Source organism: Stenella coeruleoalba, assembly GCF_951394435.1.
Source record: "Stenella coeruleoalba genome assembly, chromosome: 9".
Taxonomy (NCBI): domain Eukaryota; kingdom Metazoa; phylum Chordata; class Mammalia; order Artiodactyla; family Delphinidae; genus Stenella; species Stenella coeruleoalba.
Genome location: NC_137155.1, coordinates 22,684,526 through 22,704,006, shown reverse-complemented (window position 1 = coordinate 22,704,006; position 19,481 = coordinate 22,684,526). Strand labels below are relative to the sequence as shown.

General features: G+C 35.3%; 1 protein-coding gene across 1 annotated transcript in view; it reads right to left on the bottom strand.

Annotated features, from left to right (window-relative positions):
* Positions 1-19,481, bottom strand: part of GNAI1 (G protein subunit alpha i1) — an 89,886-nt gene that overhangs the window by 17,335 nt on the left and 53,070 nt on the right. Inside the window, exons 3-6 of the mRNA XM_079932352.1 lie at positions 17,968-18,010; positions 17,733-17,874; positions 8,430-8,587; positions 4,822-4,950 (exon numbers count right to left, since the gene is read on the bottom strand). Coding sequence (XP_079788478.1) covers positions 4,822-4,950; positions 8,430-8,587; positions 17,733-17,874; positions 17,968-18,010 — 472 coding nt within the window. The remainder of the gene's footprint in view (positions 1-4,821; positions 4,951-8,429; positions 8,588-17,732; positions 17,875-17,967; positions 18,011-19,481) is intronic.

Genomic DNA, 19,481 nt, shown 5'->3' with positions numbered 1-19,481 from the left:
ACTGTGGAAGTGGCTTTGGAAATGGGTAATAGGGAAAGGCTGGAAGAATTTTGAGTTACTTGACAGAAAAAGCCCAGAATGCCTTGAAAGATAGTTGGTTAGAAATACGGATATTAGAGGTGATTTTTTTTTTTTTTTTTTGCGGTACGCGGGCCTCTCACTGTTGTGGCCTCTCCCGTTACGGAGCACAGGCTCCGGACGCGCAGGCTCAGTGGCCATGGCTCACAGGCCCAGCCGCTCCGTGGCATGTGGGATCTTCCCGGACTGGGGCACGAACCCGCGTCCCCTGCATCGGCAGGCGGACTCTCAACCACTGCGCCACCAGGGAAGCCCCTACAGGTGATTTTGATGAGACTTAGATGGAAGTAAAGAGGATGGTAGAAAAGCTTCTATCTTAGAGAATGAATATATATCATCATGAACACAATGTTGAAAGATATATGAATGTTAAAGATGTTTTTGTTGAGGTCTCAGAAGGAAATGAGAAGTATATTATTGGACACTGCAGAAAAGGTAATCCTTGTTATAAAGTGGCAAAAACTTGGCTTAACTATTCTAGTGCTGGGTGTAAGGTAGGACTTGTAAGAGATGAACCTGGATATTTAGATTTAGCTGAGAAAATTTTCAAGCAAAGAATGCAAGGTACAACCTTGGTTCTCCTTGCTGCTAAAGTAAAATGCAAGATGAAGGAGAGAAACTGAGGAGTGAACTAATAAGCAAAGAGGAACCAGACCCACACAGGGAAGAAGGCCAAGGACTGGAGTGATATGACCATAAGGCAGGGAACACCAAGGATTGCTGACAACCACCAGAAGCTAAGAAGAGGCAAGGGAGGATTCTTTTTTCGAGCCTTCAGAAGGGGCACAGTCCTGCTGACAAACTGATTTTAAACTTCTAGCTTCAACTATCAAAGAATAAATTTCCATTGTTATATGCCACTAGTTTGTGGTAATTTGTTACAGCAGCTTTAGGAAACTAGTATATCCCCGCCATCTTGCTTTATTTCTCTTTGTAGCAATTATCACCCCCCGAATCCTCAATAGTTATTTCATCTCCTCTCCTCCCCCATCCCTAAAACAACATAAAGGCAAAGACTTTGTTTTGGCCATGTTATAGCCCCTCCACTGGACAAACACACGCACTTCATAAACATTTGTTGAATGAAAGAATGAACAGTGTCTACAGAATATTTTAAAACACTTTCAATCAATAACTTTCAAAACACTTTCAATCAACTATTTTTTACCAATGGCATTTTTCACAGAACTAGACCAAAGAACTTTAAAATTTATCTGGAAACATGAAAGACCCCGAATTGCCAAAGCAATCTTGAGAAAGAAAAACAGAGCTGGAGGAATCAGACTCCCTGACTTCAGACTATACTACAAAGCTACAGTAATCAAAACAGTATGGTACTGGCACAAAAACAGAACTATAGATCAATGGACTAGGATAGAAAGCCCAGAGATAAACCCACACACCTTTGGTCAATTAATCTATGACAAGGGAGGTAAGAATATACAATGGAGAAAAGACAGTCTCTTCAATAAGTGAGGCTGGGAAAACTGGACAGCTACAGGTAAAAGAATGAAATTACAACATTGTCTAACACCATACACAAAAATAAATGGATCAATAATAGGTTAGTTTTACCATGTTGAAGATCCAGACCTTCCAGTTATGCTGTGGGAATGTTAAATATAAAAGCACTTTAACTTGATAATCAAGTAATATGAATACAGAAGAAATCTTCAATTTATTTAATGTAGAAATGAATGAGGGTCATTCATATACTGGTCATAAAGAACCTTTAATCTAAGCCACTGCTTCTCAAACTTTAGTGTGCATTAGAATCACCAGGTGGGTAAGTTGATGCTGCTGATCTGGGGACCACACTTTGAGAATCACTGGCCTAATTCATAAGTCAAGGAGCAAAAATGACTAAGAACTAATATGACAAAGGATCAGACTGTGCACAGAGCATTTTCATTATTTCACAAATACAGGAGAATTATCTTCAAATTCTGAACTTCTATTTCTTTAACCCAAAACAAAGCAAGATTATAGTATGTTCTCCTTCATATGAAAAGATGAGACTTTTGACTGGTATCAAATAGGGAGTGAAATTGCGTTTTCTTAGGTTTCTCTTTTTAGAGGGAGCAAGGGGAGGGAGGGAAGATGGAAGGGGATATATTGGCTGTCCTGAGCTATGCTGTCTTACCCTCAGACTGTCATCTAATTCCACTGTGACCAAGACTGAGACAATTCTAGTTGACCATATATAAATACCAACCCCATAAATGACATTCCACCCCAAAACCAACTGCGCATTACATTACTAAAGAAAAGGAATAGAAACATGTTATGATGATTTTCTAATAGAAGGGATGCTTTAATTCTATATTCGGCAAAAATATAACAAGATAAAACTGTTAATCCTTTAAAGCAAAATAATCCTCATAGACACTTTCCATAAATGCCTAGTCACAGAGGTGATAATATATATTAAGTTATAGTGCCTTATTGCCTCAATTTGAATTTGTTAATTCCCATACCAAAAAATAAGTGAAACTGAAATTTTGTATCAGCAGTTAAAAATCAGACAATGAATTTATACCACAAAACACACAAAATGATTAAGCACACTCGAGTTTCCAAGTAGAATTATTCTAAGTATATTTTTGCCCTCATTCTTCTGAGGCTCACTTAATATATAAAAAGCAAAGTTGGAACCATATATTAGCAATGATAGTAATTTAACAGAATTCAAATCCAAAATAAGACAAAGTTTATTTGAAGTTCCTGACAGACCTATGTTTATCTGTAAGCCAGCAAGTGAAAACAGTAACTAAAAACATCCTGTGAAATTTTACCTCACCCAAGGAGACTAAATAGAGCAAGGTAAGTGGACTTCCTGGAAGGATCATGATGACAGACAACTCCTGATGTTGAAATCGCAACTTTGAGAAACCTAGGCTGGAAGTGAAGTGTATGGTCTGGAAGCGAATGTTTAGGGCGCATCTACTGAAGAACGAAACTGAATTTTACACAGTTAGATTGCCCAAGGCACCAAATAATTGATGTGACATTTACCTTTGCCGTTTCCCATCATTTACAGAGCTCACACCTCTATGTTTCCTTTTATAGACAGTAACCATTTTACGTATAAACCTCTGACAATGAGCAAGATTGGAACAGTCTGTTAAGAATCTTAAACAAGTTTGCCCTTACCTAACCAGGGGCCTACGTCCAGAATCCTTACTTGCTAACCCTAACCCCATGCATTTCCTCCTGAAACTTCATGGTTAGAATAAAGTCATCATCTGAACGTAACAATTTAAATTTGCTATAGAATATGGTCTTAAAGCAAGGTAAATAGAAACCAAAAAAAACCCAGAATTTAAGGAGTACTAGGATTAAAAAAAGACCCAATAAAGCTTAAAATCTAAGAGTGAATTTCCTTATAATTAAAATCACTTTATAATTTTTAAATACATCTGGCAACAGTTATCAAATAAGACAAATCAGATTATTTAAAATAATACTATTTTAATATTCCTCAGTTTGGTTATTTAATATTCTCCAAATAGTAAGCAAACTATAAGATTTTAATAAGAGATCATACCAGCAGGGAAAGGAAAAAAAAAAAGCCCACTGACAGCAAAAAAAAAAAAAAAAAAGAAAACAGAAAAAAATTAAAAGCAAATGCAAAACAGTACCATGTTACAGTACCAAAAGTTACACGGTCAGATAAACTAATTATGATCTATATCTCTGTTTAAGAAAGCAGGGCAATGTTTGTTTTTTTTGGAGGGAAGCTGCCAGGGAAAACTGAAATTAAATTTTAGTTTTCTGGAAAACTTAATTACATTAATCACTGAATGTGGGATAATGTAGTGATAAATGATAGTAACAAATGTATTATGTTTAAAATACTTATGGAGAGAATCAGAGGTATAGTTGCATATATTTAGCTGTGCTCCCCACAACTTGTAATATTGAGCTTCTTTACGAGGTGAGATGATGAATATCTGTTTTTAATCTTTCACTAGGAGCCTTTCTTTAAGATGGTTTCAGAAATTCTGCTTTACTATCATACTGTTTCAGAGCACTGGAGTTAACTGAAGCAAAATTCAGCAGTTTTTCTCATACTTTGAAAACTGTTACTTATTGGAAAAAGAAAAACATAGTTCTGTAAATCTGAATGCAATGTTTAAATGAACTTCCCTCAGCCCAGTTCATTACACAATGAGCGGACTAGACAAAATGAACTCCAGATTCCCTTTCATTCTAAAGGCTACCACTTAGTGCTTCTCTGTTCAGACTTCAGTTAAGTTATAGTACACTGTAAATGAAATGAACATTTTTCATCATGAAATAGTACAAACATGAGTTTGCATAAATAAAAATCTTCGTGAAAAATTTTAAAAAGGTAACTTTTAAAAATATTTCCATAAATAAGCATATATTCTATCAGTAAAACCTAAAACTGGATGGCAACACTTTCCCAAAATATAAAATATTAGAGCAGTACTTTCTTTTAAAAATAAAAGCCAAAAACTATTTTTATTTAAGTCACTGTGAAAAATATAGGCAAAAGGAATTTGCATGGCTATTTTTTCTTAAATAAAAATATAAATATTCCTCCTGAATGTTTCTTGACCTCTTTCAGCCCAAAATTCTTTTGTCCAATCAGGTGTGAAACATTTTTTGTAATTTCAAACTCTAAACATTTTAAAACTTTTATTAGTATACCTTTTTTTTCTTAAACAATGTGTTCTGTATCTAAATTCATAAATCATATGTTTTGAAGATACTCACTTAAAATGAAGATCTTTGAAAGTAAAATGGGTTTCAACAATTCCCGTAGTTTTCACTCGGGTTCTGAGAACATCTTGTTGAGTTGGGATATAATTTGGTTGTGCAATTCTGTCCAAGTCATTCAAATAGCTGAAAAAATAAACAACAATATGCTAATAGCTAACACTGTCAATAAAGATCATCTAAACCAAAGAGTAAAACATTCTGATGCATGCAATACTCCAGATTACTGAAGTTTTTATATTTCTGTGGAATGATGTGATTTTAAGTCTATATCTTACACAACTCTCACAGAAATGAAAATTTTTATACTTCTCCAGCCACAAAGTTCCTTAAATATTTCAGTAATTCTCCTTGTTGGAAAAGAAAACAAAGTAATAACTTTATGAATATCCAAACTCACGGCACACCATGAATTTGTCCCTTAAAACTCTTTATTACACTTCTTTGATGTAGCACTGTGTTTATGTTCCAGACATTACTCGTTTGTTGAGAAATTAGAAAGCCTTCCTAAGTAGTGAGGAAACCTCTGGCCAAAGGCTGAATTCAATATTGTTCCTTTTCAACCAACCTTAAGTAACATACAGGAAAACATGACACATGCTCCTTCCTATACTCTACATTTTACTGCCTCTATGAATCAGTATTCATATTTTACTTCTCATTGATTTCAGTCACTCATTCAACTTTCTGCCAATGATGCAAAATATGTTGTGCTATAAAAATGTAGTGGTGTCGTACCATGCAATTCTTTCATTTTGTGTCCACTTATGTAGTAGAATCAATAATGTTACAGTCCAGGTATGGAGAGATTAAGGTGAACCTGAGTGGTTCAAGAGGGCTTCATGGATAGTGAAGGGCATAAATAGAAATCTGACAGGTGCAACGGATAAAAGGGAATGTCATTCACATCAGGAAAAGCAGTAGAACAGTGTGGAGGTAGGAAGAGTCACGTCTTGTATCTCAGAAAGTAAGTCCACTAGTAGGCTATGCATGCAGTTAATCCTAAGGTCAGTTGAATGTGGGCCGCATCACTGAAGTGTTTTCTAATACTAGAGTGGAAGAGTCCAAGATAATTTAGACGATACTCTAGGTTTATTATAGAGAGGCACCAACTTTTGCAACTTTAATTGATGTTATCCTCTGAAACTGTTCCTTAGCCATTTAGAATGGGGTCTTATAAACAAAAGGAGCTCAATAAATATTTTATTTCTGGAGATGGGGTTGGAAAGCTATCCTGTGAATTAGTAATCAAAATGTTTTAGACAGTTAAGTCTATGTATGTGATGCTGATACCAGAAGCTGATACCAGAATACATGGATATGATAGCTTGAGTTATCTGTATTATATTGACTGAATTTAAAATAATCAATGTATTACTGCATTGGTGATAATCCCCTAGTACTTCATCTGTGTTTTTAGTTCCATATATATAACATTCACCTTACTGTAAGAAAACCTGACTTAAAAAACAAACGAACAGGCCATGGCTAGATTTTACTAATTGTCCCTTTGAAATAGTGAGCTATTCTTATCTAAAATTTACTGATTACTTCTGTGTACATTTCTTTGCTTAAAACTGCTACAGTTCTATTAGCCTCTAAAAATAATGCACATTTATATTTCAACAGGACAAAAAAGAAAAACAGGCATTGTGAAAAACTCCAATTGTTTTAAAAGATCACAAATTTAAAATGTAAATTGGTGGTTAGATGGTCATAATGGGCAGCTTGGCAGCATCCCCTATCTCTGGTCAAGAATTCAGAAATCAAGATAGCTTGTAACTACCACAGGGAAAAAAGATTTTTATGATTCCCTTCATTCTTGGAAAATGGCTCCATGATTGCCATCTTAAGAGCAGAACGACCAGTAATGAAACAACGGGGAGCCAAAGTGACGCGTTTCTTTCAGAGCGTGTCCAAGCACTGTGCACAGGAAAAAGGGTCTTGGTAAATATACTGAGGGGGGTCCAGAAAGATAGGGGGAAAGGAACTTCCATCTATTGTCCCTAAGAAGCACCCCTTCATTATTCAAATAGTTCCCCTTGCTGGGCTCAGCTCAGAGAAACCTTCTCACCGTGAGTGACTTCCACTTAGATCTTTCTGCAGGTTCTGGTGGTGCCAAAGCAAGTATGGAGCACTAAGAGCTGTGTCCTTGCCCTAAGAATTTTTTTCTAATTTTCTCTCCTAGCTTCTGTAAAGTTTGGTTTACTAATTTAAGGGCATATTGCGTGATGACCATGTATCACGCAATGGAGATAACACTGGGAAAAACAGACCTTACTGAATTTACAGTGCAGTGGCAAAGATAAAAAAGGAATCAAACAGTCTCAATATAAGTCAAATCACCTCAAAATAAATGTAAATCTGTGAGTAGTATGGAAAAAAATACATCACATCACGAATACCTAACAGGGAGTCAAAGGCCTACGCACTGAGTCGAAGAGTATTTCCTTGTAGAAGTGAGGACACCAGTTGGAGAGATGGGCTACACGGCAATAAGAAGATGTTACATACACATATATAAACTATGTATGTAATAATTTATATGTTTATACACTTGTACAACACTAAAAATACATATTGAGAAATATAGCATTATAAAAACTGTGACGGGTTACACAGTAATTTGTATTACTTATTCATTCACACTAAATCAGTTACCTAACACTGAGTACTCTGATGTGCACTACATGACATGCTATACGATAATAAGGTCCTCAGGAGCCATAGCCCGTTGGTTTTCCACTGTGGCAAACTAGGTGTATTTACCTGGACCTTCTAATACCTGTCATCTTCTATTTAATCCTCATTTGTGTTCCTAAGAGCCAATAGCTCTGTCAAGAAGACTGAGTAATTTTGGAAAGTAAAATGAGAGCAAGGCACATGTCTCTAGTCATATCATCTTTGACATTTCTGAGTGTGTGCGCCAAGTAACGGAAACAAATCCTTGATTCTTTTTTTTTTTTTTTAAATTCTGCGTGGATCATCAAACAGAAAGCTCCCTGATTAGGTTTTATCAAAACTTCCTTTATAGACTTTTCTGGAGCCACCACCTAGAAAATCAGGGCAGATTTTTCTTCTAAAAAACTAGACTTAGATATCTGTAAACAATGTCCAATGCAACAGGGCACATACAGTTGACAACTTTCAACTAAATCATTTACCTGAGTACTCTGTGTCACTGAGTACTCTGTGTCTGTCACTGGACAAGTAACTTCTCAGGCACTTAGTAAACAAAAAGCACACAAATCAGTTACCCTCCCCTTTGGCTAGCCCCAGGTAAACCAGAGATACACCCAAATTCAGAGTGAATGTTCGCAAGTTCCAATTACTTTCTTGGAAATATACTGGAAACAGCTCCATTCGGCATGTTTCAATTAGTTACATGAGTCCCTTGAGACAACTTTTGAACACAAGGGAAATATGAGCCTTGCTACCTACAAACACACACAAAAAAGACAGAAGTTTTGAAATACTGTCATCCTAAATATCCTGAGTTGTATAAGAATGTGTCAGCCAACTCTGCATTAAAAGTGACCTGGAGGTATACCTGACTTCCAAGTAATTATTCATGATAGTGTAGTTCTGAAGTTATGATTACTTACTATGCTGCAGAATCATTAAGCTGGTACTCTCGGGACCTGTTGAAGCAGGCTTGTACACCACTGTCTTTCCACAATCTCTTTATAACTCCAGCAAGTTCTGCAGTCATAAAACCTTCCTCAGCAGCGCCAGCAAGCACAAAGAGTTGGCGGGCATCATCCTGAAGATTCAAAGTCCATTTTTATTTAAAAAGTAAAAAGCCAGACACTACAGATAAAGTATATTATAGATTACCAAAAGTGCAATAGTGAATTTCCTTTATGCCTCTTATTGGTGTCATAACTTGGATTTCTCTAAAAGAACCACTTAAAAAATTGGCTTAATCAAAAAAGCATAATCTTAAATCATGAGTCCATGTTTTGTGATATTAGTAACAGCTATCAAGGCACTAAGGAGCTGAAAGAATGACGACACTTGCAGCTCATGAGAGAATATATTAACCAACTACCCACTGACAGTCTGTTGTACCCTTCTGAGAAAACAGAAGAATGTATGCTTTGCCTCTCCCTTACCAAAATGTTTCTAATCTAAAAAACACATTAACACCATTAGAGGTTATTTTTAGAATCTAATTAAATGTTAGCTTTGTGATATACTTCACAGATGCAAAATAAGTTCAGAGAAGGGAGAAATCAATGTGGGATAAAGCAAGAATAGTTCCACAGAATGGTGCGAGATTTTTCAGAAGACCTTAAAGTATGTATACCTTCAAATCAATGGGCCAGGAGATGGGGATAGCTGTTTGCTAATCCAGGCAAGGAAACAAAATAAACACAGCTTTGGAGTAGAAATACTCATGACACATACAGAAGAGAGCATGCAAAGTTTTTAAATGAAGGAATACTACACATAAATTTAATTAAATTTTGCTTAAGTTTTGAGGCTACAATATTTAGTTATTCTGATCCATAGTTAATCAAGCCCACAAAAGAGATATGAGCCACTGACACAATTCTAAATTTTCCAAAATTTAGACAAAATTTGGACAATTTTTAGAATTGTCCAAAAGAGATATGAGCCACTGACGCAATTCTAAATTTTCTAATAGCACATTTTAAGAAGTGTAAAAAAAAAAGTAAAATTAACTGTAACAATATATTTTATTTAACCTGTATATAAAATATCATTTCAACATGTAATCAATATAAACTTATTGAGATATTTCATATTACTATAGATATTTAGTCTTTGAAATGTGGTGTTTCTTTTATACGGACAATGCATCTCAATTCGACACATTTCCAATACTCAGTAGCCACATATAGGTAGTAGCTACAGTGCTCTATAACACAACTCTAGTCTTCAGGTAATAACACAGTTAATACAAAAGTAAGGGATATGTGAAGTTACCATCTTCACAAAGATTCTTTCTGGCCTGAGATATGCGGCTTTATGTTAACTGGATACAGTCCATAATTTTTCTCTAGGGGCATTTTTTCCAACGTGGTGTAGTAGCTCTTCATAAAGTGCTGGCACACATTATGATAAGGCATACAGAAGGGAAGCATTTGGTGACATGGGCTAGCAGAGGGTACTAGCTGACAGTATAAATTCATTCTACTGCCAGTTCGTGAAACATTTTCTTTTCAGATGGAACCCATCGTGAGAAATAATTAAGTCACTCAGCATGGGAACGTTATTATTCAAGCATATGTTTCCCTTTTTAGTAAATCACAAGAGAAATGCATGCAAGCAAGTAACACTTGTACCATGTCCTTAATAAACCCCAACAAAACACAATTTCAAGTCGTTTTTAGCACCATTTACCGAATTCCAGTAAACAGTTATTCAATTTTCCAAATGACTTATATGAGAAATTTCTAAATTTGGTTATTTTTATTTTTAAGTGACATCAAACGTACTTTTCTCCAACCATTTTAGAAAAGTGCTTTTCACTTAAGTGAGCTTTAAAATGAGCTTTCATTATGATATATTTATGCAATTTCCATAAAATGTGTTGACAGAAAAGACTAATGCCCTCTGATATGGGTCATAAGATCACGTTCTCTTCAAACTTTCCAGGAAAGAAGCCTGAAGAAGAGACCTGGGAAACTGTAGCGCTATTTATAAACTGCGGCATTCAAAAATGTCTCCTCTTCACAAAATGTAAAGAAGTCTCTTTTCCTTAAAAAACGAACTGGAATACTCATCTCCATGTCATTAGCAGGACATTCAGATGTCTGCAGATGAGCTTGAAGTAATACATTTAAGCAGGAAGGTACTTTAGAAATTATTCTACCTAATTTTTTGTTTTGTTTAAAAAGAACCTGAGACATAGAGAGATTGTGCAATTTATTTAACGTTCCACAGGTAGTCACCCAATCCCACATATTAGTCAACAATTACTAAGCAGCCACTTCCTAAGACAAGATAAATTTGACAACTGCAGAATGATGACAATAATCCTATCTTGTCATGGACTGAAGTCTTTTCAAGATTCATTTAAAATGTTACTTAAGAACATTTAAGAAAGAAAGACAAACTTGAGTGTACTAAAACAGTATGACATAGTGTCGAAAAAGGGTAGGAATTACTAAAGGGCTACAGGTAAGTAAAGCAGTTTACAGGAACTCTTTTTGTAGTGTTAAAAAGAAATTTATTTGCCAGGCAATTATTTGCAAGTAGCAAGGAAAAAAATCCTCGGATGTAGCCGAGTTAGTATGTTTTCAAATGACTAAGAACTAAATGAAAATAAGATGGTTTAAAGAATGTAAATTCTAGTTCATATAACTGCATGTTTGGGGAACTCAGAAAGGAGATACAAAATGCTATCCTGTCAAGAGACACATAATAGCCTCTTCTCACACAGTGATGGTCAGGGAGCACCTGTTAGTTAGTGACAACACATTTTATTTGAAGCCGTCACCTATTTTGTGAGAATTATGGGGAAGAGAGGACTTTGAGGGACCATGATGGCTGTCTTCTGATATATCAGGAATCATCAAGTAAGAAAGAACTGACTTTGTGCTTAGGCACAGAGCAGAAAAAGAATTCTGAGGGCAAAAGACATCAGATTTCAATTCAATAAGAACACTTTTCACAACCAAAGCTATCCAAAAACACACAAAAAGGAGGGAGAGTGAGAGACTGAAATTGTTAAGCAAAGGCTAGATGAGTGTTTCAATAGAAAATATCAGAAAGCCCTTCTACAATAGAGTCTAAGTAATATGATAAAGGAGTGTCAAAAAAAATAGTGCACCTTTGAATTTTTGACCACAGGGATAATGTACTGATGTCATGATTGATACAGGTATAGAAATCCTTTGTTTCAATGCTTTAGGATAATTATTTCATTAATAACATTAGGCAACAATACCAAACACCACATACAATGAGAATTACTGACATATTTAATCTACCACATTTCTAGAGCATACAATCACTCCTATAAATTTAAGCCAGTTATACTGCTTTCACCAAAGTTAGTGTACTGGTAAGGAAATCTTGAGAACTTTAGTGAAGTCACCTCTCCATAGCAGCTGGTGCCAATCCCAGATGTTAAAGAACTGCTTTAAGAAATAAACAAATGTAAAACTTTTTTTCACTAAAAACACAACTGTAACCAAAGTAAAAATGACTGAGGCAAGGAAAGAGGAAGTTGTTTTTCTTTTTTTCCCCTGTAACACTGCTTAAGGGGGAAGGGGTGGGGGAAAAAAGTAAAATCATCTAAATTAATTTTTGACTAAATTGCAGAGAGCATGAGCTTCATTATGTCAAGAAGAGAAATTATAATAAGTATATTACATAAATATAACTTTTATGTATATATATGAATCTTATGACTATATAGCTTTAATTTTCAAATTAATAAAATAAACAAACTATTCTTTGTATGCACAATAGAACCTATTGTGAAAAGATAGACAAACATGTAATAAATAATACATGAACTGAGCAAAGTAGAAAAATACTGTGCTGGAGGCATATAATACATTTCAAATGAAGGTTAGTATCACTTTGTCACATATATAAATCAGTATTTCTCAGAATCAAAAACAACATAATATTATAACTTCTTCATCTTAGTTCTCAACGATAAACCAGACTACTACTATAAATAATTCAAACATTCATCTGGAAAAAGGATAAGTAGAAATAACTAGAAACATTTTGAAAAAGAATACTGGGGACAGAGGGCTGAAATGATCAGATATTAAAAGTCTACATACAATATGTAGAACATCTAGTATTAATGCAGATCAACAGGGGGAGAAAATCCCAAATGTGAACTTACATGACAAAGGTGGCAAGATAAATCGGTAGGAAAGAATACAATTATTAAAAAAACACTCGTGAATAATTAGATAGCCATATGAAGAGGAAAAAAAAATAATGCAGATCCTTATTCCATGCATACAACAGAGTTTCAGAGGGATTAAAAAACTAACATAGAAACGATGTTGAAATTCACTCCCTAAAAAACTTCTAAAATAGCACAAATATTCAGTAAATCTTTGGCTGAGAGAAGGTTTTCTAAATTTAAACACAATGGAAGAAATAATAGGGGAAAAATTTTTAAATGACAACCTAAGATTAAAGGCAATAAGCCAAATGTGAGAGAAAGGGACAAAGGGACATGTGGACAAAGGGTTAATATACAAGTACATACAAACAAGCAAATACATAATCAAGACACCAAGACTCCAATCCGTAGATGAATAAAGGATAAAATAAGCCACTAACATAGAGAAATAAAAACAGTCAATAAAGAAATGGAAAACTGCATAGTTATATTAAAAAATTGAAAATGCAAGTTAAATTAAAATAAGACTTACTAATAAATTAGCCAATATTTTAAACATGTCAGACTCCAAATGTTGGCTACCCAGAGTGCTAAGAAAAGGCACTGCTGCTAGGAAAGTAAATTGACACAGCCTTTCTCGAAAGCAATCTGGCAAATCTGGCAGAGACATAATCTAACTAAATAATGAAATTAATTTTAAAATTAGAGGAAGAGAAAAGTGGCCATTATGCAGGAGCACGCTGAGGTTTGGGGGTGAAAGGGAGCTTAAGTCAATTCTAGGCAAGGTTTTCTGTTCCTTACAACCCAGCTTATTCCAAGGAAGTGCTTCTCAAGCTTTCTGGGATGAAAGATCTGTCTTGTGTTTTATTTGTTTCATTTTCTTTTATTTCCAATCTTTCAGAACTAATACTATTGGAAAAATAACATTTAAACGACATAAAATATAAATACATTTTTGTAAACTATCAGAGTTAATGTATAAATTACTCTGTCAATTGCTGTAAAAGTTGGTCTAATCGCTTCCTTTACTTCTGTACTCACCTGTGCACATGCCTGTGTGCAGGCACTGTCCACGGACCACACTCTGAGCAGCACAACTCTAAGCGATGCAGTGACATGTTGATAGGCCCCTGTTCAACACTTCCCTAACTGTACATTATTAAAAACAAAATAATCTAATTTATCAATAAACTGTCATCCACAGATTGACTACACGCATTATAAGAGTTTTGAAAGGATATTAGGCACAAATTTTGATTGCTCTTTGCCAGCCTTGAAACAGTTTTGTTTCCTCTTATTTTAAATAACTAATGTGTAATCTGCTTTGCATATCTGGTAGCTGCCAAATACGAAGCAAACCACAGAAAATTGTCACTGTCTCTTAAAATTTTACATCTTTTAGTCAGTTCTCACCCAGTTAACCTACATATTAAAATGTAATTCCAATCAAGATACCGACAGGCTTTTTTTGTTTGTTTCAAAAGGGATGTGAGGAATTAAGTTGATTCCCAAGTTTATCTGGAAGAGAAATGCATTATAGCCTTTATATTTTGGTTAAAAAAGAACAATGGGATGGGTGCACTTACCCTACCAGATACCAATATCCTATGAAGCAAGAGAAACTAAAATAATGTGACTCTGACAAAAATAATAGTAGTATAATCATTATAAATAACAACAGCAATAACAAACATTTACTGAGCATCGATTATGACCAAGGCATGTAGTAAAGGCTTGTCATTATTTCTCAGAACGCTGTAAGGTGGATGTTATTATTATTTCCATCTTAATTATGAAAGTAAGTGACTGAGCTAGGGAAGAAAAGAATATATCAATTTAAAAAAATGGAGTTCAGAAAAACACTCAATTTAATGCTAAGGGTAGCATTTTCAAGTCACTCAGGAATGGAGTATTTAATACATGGTTGTAGGCAAGAGATGATCAGATTATAAAATATACTTAGATTCCACCTAGAAAAAGGAAGATAATTTTTAAAAACTAATTGTAAGCTGAAGAATATCTGCCAAGGCACAAAACACAGAAGTCACAACTGACTGAAGAAAATTAAAAGTTCTGTAACAAGAAAAATACTGTTTCAAAAAAGTAAAAGAAATATGCTGAATAAAAACATTTGTAAAACATAAAGAAGTAATATCCCTAATATTCAAAGAGATTCAGTGTGAAAAGGACAAGGAATTTAACAGAACTGAGTAAAGAATACTAAGAGGAGTCCACAGAAGAGATACAAAAAGACAAGATTCTCAACCTCACTACAAATCAGGAAAATAAAAACTAAAAAAGAAAGATTTTTTCACTAAGATATTAAAAAATTAAAATGTTGATGTATCTAAGTCAATGACACTCTGGGAAAGTTGACACTGATGCACGGTTGCTAGAAAAGATTATTCACTTCGTGTTTTTTTCTGAAAACAGAAAAAACTATGGTACCTATCAAACTTAAATATCTGGTTATCCTTCAACTTAAAAGGCTAATACTTCCAGGAATTGATACTGTAGGAAAAGAAATATACTCAGCCTTTCTCTATACTGTTTCTTCTTTCTAGAATGCTTTTTCCTTGTTTTTGTCTAGAAAACTCTTAAGACATGTTCCAATACCAAGCTCAAAGTCCCCTCTTCCTGTCTAAGCCATGTTTAATTCATCTTTGTATTCCTTAGCACAATTTCAATAGCCTCATAGTATTTTAAAATTTGCAGACTTCCCTGGTGGCACAGTGGTTAAGAACCTGCCTGCTGATGCAGAGGACACAGGTTCAATCCCTGGTCTGGGAAGATCCCACATGCCGAGGAGCAACTAAGCCCGTGCGCCACAACTACTGAGCCTGCTGCGCTCTAGAGCTCGTGCGCCACAACTACTGAGCCCATGTGCCACAACTACTGAAGCCTGCACACCTAGAGCCTGTGCTCCACAAGAGAAGCCACCACAATGAGAAGCCTGCTCACCACAACGAAGAGTAGCCCCCGCTTGCCCCAACTAGAGAAAGCCCGCAAGCAGCAACAAAGACCCAACGCAGCCACCAATAAATAAATAAATAAATTTATTAAAAAATAAATAGAAAAACAAGATTTGCGTAGAGGCAAGGCAACAAAGACACGGAGTAGACCAATCAGAACCAATGAGAGAGACTGAAGATGTTCACGTGAAAGAGTTAACAACGGCTAACGGTAACAGAAGTAACAGTCGGAAGGTAGGAAGAAAACAAGGGACCCGGGGACAGATAGAGAGAGCCTAAAAAGAGTGGGTGAAACTAGAACCAGTGAAACAAAAATGACCAGCTCAGGCCCCCATGTAGATTCCAAAGCATCAGAAAACCAGTTTTAAAAAAAAGCTTGTGGTTAGAGAGCAGTTATTTCCAGTCAGTCCTGAAACAGCCCAAATCTGCCCCAGAAAGGACAGAAAATGACAATATTCCTTGAGAGAAAAATATGAAAATAAAAAGACCTCATAAAAAGCAGCTTGCATCGACCCATCATTACCTCAGACAATGGAGGCTACAAAAACCTCTCTCTCTAATAATCACATGTAAGATCTGAACACAGAATACTGTACACATGAATTGGAATTAGAGTACAATTTATTCAATTCTTTATCATAGGGTAGCTCTCTTTTGTGTAAGACTAAGAGCTCAAAAAAAAATTTGCTGAATGAATAAAAGATAAATGAATAAGTTACAGCCTGAATGCATAGTACTGACAAGGCAAAAACTGTCTGGATATGATAAAATCTTATTTCAGATAATTTAGAAGAATGCTATGAATTAGTATCAAAAATGATCTTGAAATCTATTTGAAAATTTTAATTCATCACACTAAGCTTTTTAATCTGTTTAAAAGCTTAGTAAATTAATATGGCCTAGCAACCTATAAAGAAATATTAGATTAACTTATAAAAAATAAACCAGATTTGCTTTACAGATTTCTCCAATGTATGTTCTCTACTGTTGCTTTCATTCATTTTTTTTCCTGTTAAGCACAAATTGAGCCTCTATGTAAAAATAAAAACCTAGCAGAGATTAAGAGGACAACAAGTTACGGTCTCTATGCAAAAAATCTTCACAGTATTATCAGGGAGATAGCACACACATATTGAACACATAAAAATAAAAGGGAACTATAAAAAGGGGTAACAGTAGTAGCAGTAATAATAAATCTACTTTGTACAAAAATATTAAAAATTAATCTAGAGATTCGGTTAAAGGTTTCTGGGAAGGTCAAGTTTTACATCAGTTATTAAAAAAAGAATCAGTGAAGAATTAAACCATAATAAAATAATAATAAAACTTGAAATAAACAGATTAAGCAAGCAAACTGGGACTGGGGGAAAAGGAGAAAAAGAAAATACCCTATGGACTGGCTGGAGCTACTTCCAAGCAAACTGAAAATAAGTTACACATTGGGCCAAACAAGGAAGCACAGGCACACTGCCTTGGTTACCACCGTGTGGTAATCTTTCCTTCGTGTAATGTCTTGGGTTCCAGTTTCTTTACTGATAAAATAAAGAGGTGAAACTAGCTTGTCTCCTAAGGTCCTAGCTGTGAAATTCTGAAAGATGTTTTCTAATAGCCAGTATTCTCTGATTCCAAAGATTAGCAAACTTGTATACTGTTTTCATTATCTGAGACTAGACTGCTTTTTAGTCTGGGCATGAACGCAAATAATTAGATCCTCTCAGCACTCCAAATCATAAAAACAAATTCTGAAGAATGCCAGTGTAGGCTGTATACTAAACTCAGTAGTAACTACTAAAAACTGCTATGGAGGTACAGAGGTGCCCAATATGCCATGTTATACAGAAAACACTGCGATGGATATTGAGTGGTCCCAATCATCTTATGGATAAGGAAAGTATTCTAGCTCTAAAGGGAAGATGATGCAAACCTGTGTATTCTTAGTTCACTCACTTCTAAAGCATCTGACCTACTTCACTCACTACCATCCTTCTGGTCCTGAGACAGTTGATAAATCTATGTTATACAATATGGTGTCAATCATGCAAGTTGTTTTTTTACTCATCAGGTCTGCTCCAAGGACTTTAGGAACTTACAGCCCGGGCCGAGTCACCGAAGTCTATCTTCAACCTCCCCATGGCCCTAATGATAGCAATAATTGACTGGATGGTGTTACTGTAGACCACTGCTTTGTACTGTTTACATTCCTCTTCTGAATAACCAGCTTCGTGGATAATTCTAACAAGACAAAAAGAGAAAAGTTAACACTTACTTCCTTTGATGAACAGTACACTTAAACATAAAAAAATTTAATGTTTTAAATCTACTTACTTCATTTGCTTCACAATTGTACTTTTCCCAGATTCACCAGCACCTAAAAAAAGGGAAATAAATGAGGGATTTCTAATTTTATCACTTATGTATATCCAACTCCCAACACACACACACTCTCTCTGTCTCTTACAGGTAATTTAAAAAAAAATTTTATTGGAGTGTAATTGACTTACACTGTTGTGTTAGTTTCTGCTGTACAGCAAAGTGAATCAGTTATACATATACATACATCCACTCTTTTTTAGATTCTTTTCCCATATAGGTCATTACAGAGTATTGAGTAGAGTTCCCTGTGCTATACAGTAGGCCCTTATTTATTTTATATATAGTAGTGTGTATATATCAAGCCCAATCTCCCAATCTACCCCCCACTTCCCCCAAGTTTGTTTTTTACATCTGTGATTGAATTTTTTATATCAAAATGATCTTTATTGGTTTCCAAACATACAGAAAATTTCTTAAAAATAAGTCCCATCTGTTTATTACATCATAATCCTTAAACTCAGCTAAAAAAAAAAAATGCTTTCATCGATGCTTTTATGTATTCCCTGAAGTATTAAAAAAATTCTTTCTTCTATAGCTTACACTGAAGCAGTATAAATAAATTTTACTCAAGATTTTGCTCCCCACTGGAAGATGTTTAACTTTCTGGCCAGTTATCATAATTTCAACCTCTGCCTCATGTGAAGTGGACAGACCAGTGGTGCCAAGAAACCACGACAATTATTTTTAAATATTACGTTATAATAAAATACCTATCTCACGCATTATATAGTCAACCACCATTACTGAACAAGTGACACACAGCCGGCACGCTTCGCTAACACTGGGGATGCAGTGGTATGGCAGAAATGTCTCCCCCTATGTTTTTCTTTATTCCCTGTCATAAACCCATTCTCAAAACTCTCCTTCACTCTCTACATATTGATGACCTCCTCACAATTTGAGTCTCTAGAATTATGCCATCATAACACGAAAATATCACTAACAAAATGGCCCTTTATAAAATTAGAGCCCTCTAGATACTGTGAACATCTGAGCACAGGACACAAAACAAGGAGGGTATGACAAGTCTACTGTTTGGCTTCATACTGTCTTTGACCAGGGCTACAGATCATGGAGCTGTTATTTCTGTCTGAGAGACAGGGCTCAGGATTTTCATTATCTAGGCCTCATATTCCCATTTTTCCAGAGCCACTGCTACATGCTCTATGCTCCAGTGTCACTGAACTTACAGTACTAACAACACCTACTGCTGATGACGCCACCAATCTTCAAACATACTGTTCCTCCTGCCAAAGTGTAATTTGCTCTGCTTCCTAGAGCTCCGCTGGTGATGCTGTATCAACCACCAAACCTACCCCCTTCCTCAGTCTTTCCTGACCCACTCCCGCTATGATCCCTGTTGCCTCTCCCTTTGAACATGTTCTACTTGAATGCTCAGCAGCTAACTTGTGCTAGACACACCATCAACCAGAAATGTACCTGAATGTATTCAAGCTATCTGTGAC